Below are 7,029 nucleotides of genomic sequence, written 5' to 3'. Positions count from 1 at the left end.
CCTGGAAATGTATCACATAAAATACAAGGGCCCATACTTATACTTTTTTTAGCGCCGCATTTGCGTCATTTGTTGATGCAAAAGCGGCGCAAACTTGCAAAATACAATTGTATTTTGTAAGTTTGCGCCGTTTTTGCGTCAAAAAGCAGCGCAAACGCAGCGCTAAAAAAGTATAAATATGGGCCAAGGTCTTTATATAGTTATATTTATGATTGCATTTTTTGTGGTGTCAAATTCTGATATGTGGACTAAAGGACGTGTTTGTTTTAGTTTTTTCTTGAAGAAAAAACCTATATGTTTCTGAATATTTATTTTCACATTTTTCACCACAAAAATGTAATAATAAAATTAAGGAGAAAAGAAAGTAACAGATATTTACCTTAATTAAACTTTATTAAATATTTGGTAAGCAATTAATATTAATACACATTTCACTGTGTGCATTATTAAAATATGTATTTGATTATAATTATTGATGCTTTTCAGAGAAATATGATAGATGTGTTCTATTTTTATTGGTTGTTGAGTGTGGAGTGGGAAGGAGGGTAGGGGGACATTTCGGCTGCCTATGTGGGGGGTCATCCGCATTCCAGGCCCTGTGGCTAACCCTGCTACGCATGGCTAGAAGCTGTCCACAGTGTGAGATTGGTTGACTGCCAGCCTGGGGGGGTTGGCAGCAAGGATTGGATGCCAACCAGACCCCGCAGCCAACTACCTGCCAGTCACAACACTGCAACCCAGGTCCTGCAGTCTGCGGGTTGGCTTTACTTATGGTAATAAAATATTACTTAAAGTTTTAAAAAACCTAGACATTCACTGAAAAATCCAAAGGTTAAAGTAACATTATAGTTAAGTGAAATGTTCAGTTACAATGTAATGTTTTAAAATCTAAAAACCATGGCATTTCACCAGTTAAAGTTACAGTTAACTCAAGTAACAATACCTCATGCCCTAAGGTAACTATAACTCAAGCTCTTGCCATGCACTGCTAATGACCCCACATAATATATCATTCATTACATTTCCTATGACATCATTGATAGTACTGGGGCAACATTTGCAATAGAATTATTGATCAGTAAACTTTGCATGTTGTGGATTTGTATTTTGAGTCATATATCTCCCCAGGTGTTAATATCTGCCTGCAGTTTGTGAATCGAATCCAAGTAAAGCTTTATTCCCAGCTATAAACGTAAATCTGCTTTCACAAAGAGGGCGGGACAGTGTTAGGTAGCAAAGACACTTGTACATTACCATTACCCGCACTACCTATGTCCAGCTTCATAATCGTAACTCCGAACATAGGCATGTTTGTTATCAAACATGTTGGAATCACACCCCAGTGCTTTTGCAAGCATTGGTTATATGATCCCATGCACTCTGGGGGCTCCTTAGAGGACTCCCAGTATTGCCATTTCAGCCTTCTGAGGTTTTCCAGGCAGCCCCAGCTGCTGCCACCTCTCAGACAGGTTTCTGCCCTCCTGTTGCTTGAGAAGCTCGAGCCCAGTAAAGGCAGAACAAAGGATTTCCTTTGGTAGAGGGGTGTTACACCCTCTCCCTTTGGAAATAGTTGTTACAGATCACACACAGAGAAGAAAAGAAGAACTATGATTAAACCAATTGCTACTAGCGGGTGATTGTAAGTTTCAAGATCCCTGGCATTTAGGGGACTACATGTGGCGAGGCCCGTGGTAGGCACAGAGATATGTAATAAGCCAAATTCTCATCTGGGAAAAGAACAGCACACTCATACTTCTTACTCCCTATTTAGGGGTCTATAAATAGAAGAGAAGTATTTGTAGGCAGCCTTAACAAAATTACAGACTTGCCAGAGAAACCCTTGAAGGTTAAATATGAGAAGCTGTTTCCTGGCACAGTCCCGGAAACAGTACACACACCTTCATACTATAACATAGATCGGCCCTGATTACCACTACCCCAGTTAATTATGGTATGTGCCCTAACTCGGGTTGCCACACTTATCACAATCAAGAGTTTAGTGGCAAACACTGCACACACCCCATCAAGTTTCAATGATATTATATCATGATCAGCCACAATTAATTTTAATGCTAAAACTAAAGGGGAGGGGATTAGGGTGACGGAATGAAGGGTTAAGTGAGAGTCAGGGAGGGGTTTAAAGAAACAAGGAAAGGATAGGTCAGTTTCAAGTAACAGACTGCGCTGTAGTTACTTCAGTCAACAAGGGGTGAACAATGATAGTAAAATACTCCAGCTCGGAGCTCGGAGCTAGAGGACATTCAGCACTATGCATGGCCAGCCACTGACACCGCAGCAACCTCCCATAGAAAACAATTAAAATAAAACCCCATAGGACCTATTCTAGCGAATGGAGGTATAGAATGAACTTCTATACCTCTTTATGTGCTACGAAATAATGTTATAAGGAATCAACTGGAAAAAAACACTTACATTGCCTCCTTTCTCTTTCAGTGGGACCTCGTGTGTGAGCAGAAATGGCTCAATAATGCCTCTTCCACCTTTCTCTTCATTGGGGTCATGATGGGATCCATTTTGATTGGTTACCTGTCCGATAGGTACAGTATGAGGCATTAATCCCTTCAAATAAAGTGTTGCATTTTTCTACATGTTTTGCAATGTTTGCTGTCTTCTGTGTGCACTGTAGTAGGTGACTAGGTGACTGTCCCAGTCGTCAATGAGAGCATCTACTCTGGCAAGTGGATAGGCATCAAAAGTAAATATCTCAGTGTGATGACAATCAATACAGAAACAAATAGTTCATTCTGATTTTGGCACCAGTACATCACAACCACTCACTCAAGAATGGCTCTTTTATATCCAAAGACAGCATGGTCTCAGTCTCCTCTTTTACTGCCTACTGTCCTGTTTCAGGAATGTGATGGGTTTAAACCACAATAGCCTGTTATAGTACAGTTGTGTGACCCGGCAGGGAGGAAAGTACTATTCCTGTTTTCCTGAATGTTTTTGTCAACCCCTACATTTCTTGTACTGATACTGATGCTTTCTGGACCATGTCCTTCTATGATGTTTTCTTCAATTTTGGGAACATATCATCATTTTAATTTGAAGTTTGTTCCACAATTCCAAGCAACCCCACTTTCTCTGGTTCTTCACATTTTTAAAGACATTTATATGGTGGATCTGGGACTCCTTTCTCTTTCTAGGTTGGTACACTCAAGTAGCTTTTACCCTATTATTTCTATCACTTCATATGGTGCAGAATGCAGCACAGATAGAAAGATATACTTTTGACACATTCCTAGGTCTACTAATGATGGTTAATCTGGGTATGCGCCAAAATCCATGGGTGGATGTGTGGGAACACCTACGCTCCACCCACGGAATGACTCCCTGGGGCAGAGTGCCAAAAGGCAGCGATTGTGCTGCCGTGTGTTAATCCAGGTTTAGCAAGCCATGCAGGGCCACGCAAGATGGTCTGCATGGATTGATAAATCTGGCTTTAGTTTCATGATGTACTTGTGCCCCCTTGCATGGTGCAAGGCTGATGCAGCAATATGATAAATCTGGCCCTAAAGGATTACATTGAAAGAAGGCAAGAAATGTTTATAGCAACAAGTTAGTTGAGCCCATCGGTGGTGAACTAAATTACAGTCCCAGAGTGGCCAGCAGTGTATAGGAGACCTCTTCAGTTATTCCACGCTTGGTCAGATGATGATGGTGGTTTGTTGCTATACACTAGTACAGTACTGATTGCCAAGCATGATTTGACTGTTCAATCGTATGTGAGTGCAAGAGGGTCAACCAGTACGGGAGAATTGTTGTGCACCTTGTTTGAGCTACCATAGGCTGCACAATCACTGAGTGTTATTATACTATCACTAAGGGTAGAAGGGTTATGTATGAATTTACTTTGCTATAAAATACCCAGGCTTGATACAGCTCAGCTTTTCATAACTTACATTGAAAAAGAAAGTTGTGTAAAATGAAAATGCTTTGATTCTGGATGCTTTGAATCTTGGTTGGTAGTGAGTTAGAGGCGTTTGGACTTTTTATAGAAAGGCAGTATGATGATCAATGTCCTATTGTGTTTGCATTGGTTGATTTTAATGTGTAGCTATGCTATTATTTTTCTTGTGATATTCTGTAGATGATGCAAAGTACTTTGAACATTGCTAGTCTAGCTACAAGGTGCGAGGATAGTACCTACAGGACTGGTGTCATGTGTTGTCTGTATGGAGGCATAGAAGGATCCTTGAAGTACTATGTTGGATTAGTTGGATTGGTTCTGATTAAACTGGGGACAGGCAAATATAGACTATTGGCATATTTGAGCTCGGAGAAGTGTGAGTAGAGTGAAGATTCTGCTGAGATCCAAGATATAGGAAGATGTGTCACAATGTTTTTAGTTGTATGGAATGTGCTTTTTGTGGCCTTCTTGACATGTGGTATGAAGGATAGGACAAGGTCCATGGTGACCCCCTCTAAGTGTCTTACCCATAGTCATGTTGCTAGAGGGGCGTCAAGTACCTTGGGCCATATGTTTTTATGCTGGTGTTTGTGCCCTTGTCCACAGATTGTGATCCGTCTTTGCGGTGTTATACTTCAGGTGGTTACTCATCATTCATACACTTAAAGTATAGAAACAGATATCAAGCCTTGACTTTTAGAGTTCTTCTGGACATCAATTTTTAGAATGATTTGTGTATCAAATGTATAGTTGTAACATGTGAGGTTGAACATTCTAATCAGGACTTGTAAGAAGGTTCAGGATGTTGAATAAGAGATGAGCCATAAAAGCATGTATGTGTTTTCAGAGATGATGAGGTCTTTCTAGTAGTGTGTGGTGGTAGACAGTATCAAATGATGAAGGTAGGTCTAGAAACAATTGGGGAACACGCCATTATTGTCTGCTGTGAGATTTTGGACATCCCATATGAATACAAGGGGTGACTCTGAACCTCTACCTGGTCTGACTCCATATTGTTGGTCTGACACCTGATGTCATCAGTGGCTGCGATGAGGGCAGTTTCCGTGCTGTGATTGGGTCTGAATCCAGATTTGGTTGCGTCCAGCAAGTTGTGTTTCATGAAGTCTGCGAGCTGCCAGTTAATGACTTTTTCCAGTACCTTCGCAGGGAAGGGATGGGGCGGTAATTTTTGAGGTCATATGGGTTGGCTGAGGGTTTCTTGAGGAGAGGCTTAACCTCTGCATGCTTCCAGGTGTCAGGGATGGTGACAGTTGAGATGGAGCTGTTGATGATCTCTGTTAGGGTGGTTTTGATTACCTTATTTCCAAGGCTGTAGATGTGGTGGGGACAGAAGTCTGAGTGTATGGATGACGTGATGGAAATGGTGCCGTCACTGGAGAGTGGCTTCCAGTTGGAAAGCATATGGGGGGAGGCGTGAACTCTGGGGTAGGTTGGAGGTTCGGGATGTTGGGCTGGGGAGTCGAAGTTTGGCGTATATGTTGACGATCTTGGGTGGAAGTAGTCTGATAGTTTGTAGCATAGTGATTGGGAAGGGTGGATTGTGTTTCAAGTGGCGGAGGGGCGGGAGAATGCTCTGACAATGCTGAATGGCTTCAGGCCTACCATTTCAGACTGACTGCTGCAGTTTAAACATGCTATGTGACCTGTCTAAATGATTCTTTTGATACGGGGAAGCCTTCCTTTTTAATAATAGTAAGTCAACCTTAAGTAGGCCTCGTAGCCCACAAACCTGTATTTTAAAGCGGGACATGTACAAATATAATGTTGCCATATCCTTGCAATGACAAGCCCTCAAAAACTATTTTCACTGTAAAAGGGACTGTCTGTCCTAAGTCCTATATTTATTAGCTATCTCGTTTTGGGACAAGCTGAAGATTAGGTTCTACTACTATTTTTAATGTTTTTTTAAACTCCAATTCAATGGTGAAGTCAGATTTTCAATAAATAATTAGTGTTAGAAATTGGGTCTCTGGTTGGCAGAGGTATACACCCTTGTCCAAATAGGGACCATAATCCTAGTCAGGGTAAATTACAACACAATCCAAATTATGCTGTGCCCACCCTCTGGTAGCTTGGCACTGAGCAGTCAGGCTTAACTTAGAGGGCAATGTGTAAAGTATTTGTACAATAGCTCATACATTAACACAGTGAAAACACCACAAAAAGTACTCCACACCAAATTAGGAAAATAGATATTAATCTGAAAAAAATAAGATCAAAACGACAAAGATCCAATGTGCACAAGTAAAGATATCACTTTTTAAAGGTTTAAATGAGTCTCAATCCTTAAAAATCAGTGGTTATATCCTTGTAACACATGGTACCTGGGATGCGACAAAAATGAAAACGCATCGGGTTGCAGAGGAGGAGATGCATTGAAGAATAAGGTGTTTGCAATGAATTTTCCAGTGCATCATAGACAATGTATCATTTCTTTCCATGCTACAAGGTGATATGTCAATTTACAGGAGCGCAGCCTTGGTTCTGAGGAGATGTGCTGAAAAATAAGGCACTGCGTTCAACTTTCCGGTGCAGCACAGACAATGCATTGTTTCTTTCCACGCTGGAAGGGGATGCATCGATTTCCAGGAGGGCAGCCTTGGTTCCTCACTGAAATTCAGAGCTATCTTGATGCCCGGGGATGATGCATTGAAAATCATTGACCTGCTGGTAAGAAGGAGCAAGCGCTGCATCGATCCAGTAGGCGATGCAGTGATTTTTCAGCTGTGAGGAAATGCTGCATCGATTTCTGCAAGCATTGTGTCAATTTTTCAATGCACCAGGATTTTCTTCTCTTTGTTGAAGTCTTTGTGGCCCTGAGACTTCAGAAGGCAAGCTGAATACAAGCACTTGTGGGGAAGGCATAGTCCTTCCAGCAGAGCCAGGGGCCAGAAGGCAGCAGGGAAACAAGCAGGGCAGCATTCCTTCTCAGTACAAATGTCCAGATGAGTCCTTTGGGCAGCCTGGCAGTCCCTCTGGTAGAGTCCAGGTGTAGGACCAAAAGTGTCTAATTTTGGAGGGTCACAGACCCAGTATATATATACCCAAAATTGCCTTGGGGGGGGACTTTAAAGAGT

The 7,029-nt window shown here is 41.7% G+C and overlaps 1 protein-coding gene across 1 annotated transcript in view; it reads left to right on the top strand.

The window, feature by feature from the left end:
- Window positions 1–2,350: 2,350 nt before the first annotated feature.
- LOC138297168 (solute carrier family 22 member 7-like) overlaps window positions 2,351–7,029 on the top strand; it is a 229,137-nt gene continuing 224,458 nt past the window's right edge. The window contains exons 1-2 of the mRNA XM_069236661.1: window positions 2,351–2,356; window positions 2,455–2,558. Of these exons, the coding sequence (XP_069092762.1) occupies window positions 2,351–2,356; window positions 2,455–2,558 (110 nt within the window). The remainder of the gene's footprint in view (window positions 2,357–2,454; window positions 2,559–7,029) is intronic.

The sequence above is a fragment of the Pleurodeles waltl genome, chromosome 5, assembly GCF_031143425.1.
Source record: "Pleurodeles waltl isolate 20211129_DDA chromosome 5, aPleWal1.hap1.20221129, whole genome shotgun sequence".
Taxonomy (NCBI): Eukaryota; Metazoa; Chordata; class Amphibia; order Caudata; family Salamandridae; genus Pleurodeles; species Pleurodeles waltl.
The sequence above is the reverse complement of the archived record's forward strand: the minus strand, read 5'-3'. Positions and strand labels throughout refer to the sequence as shown.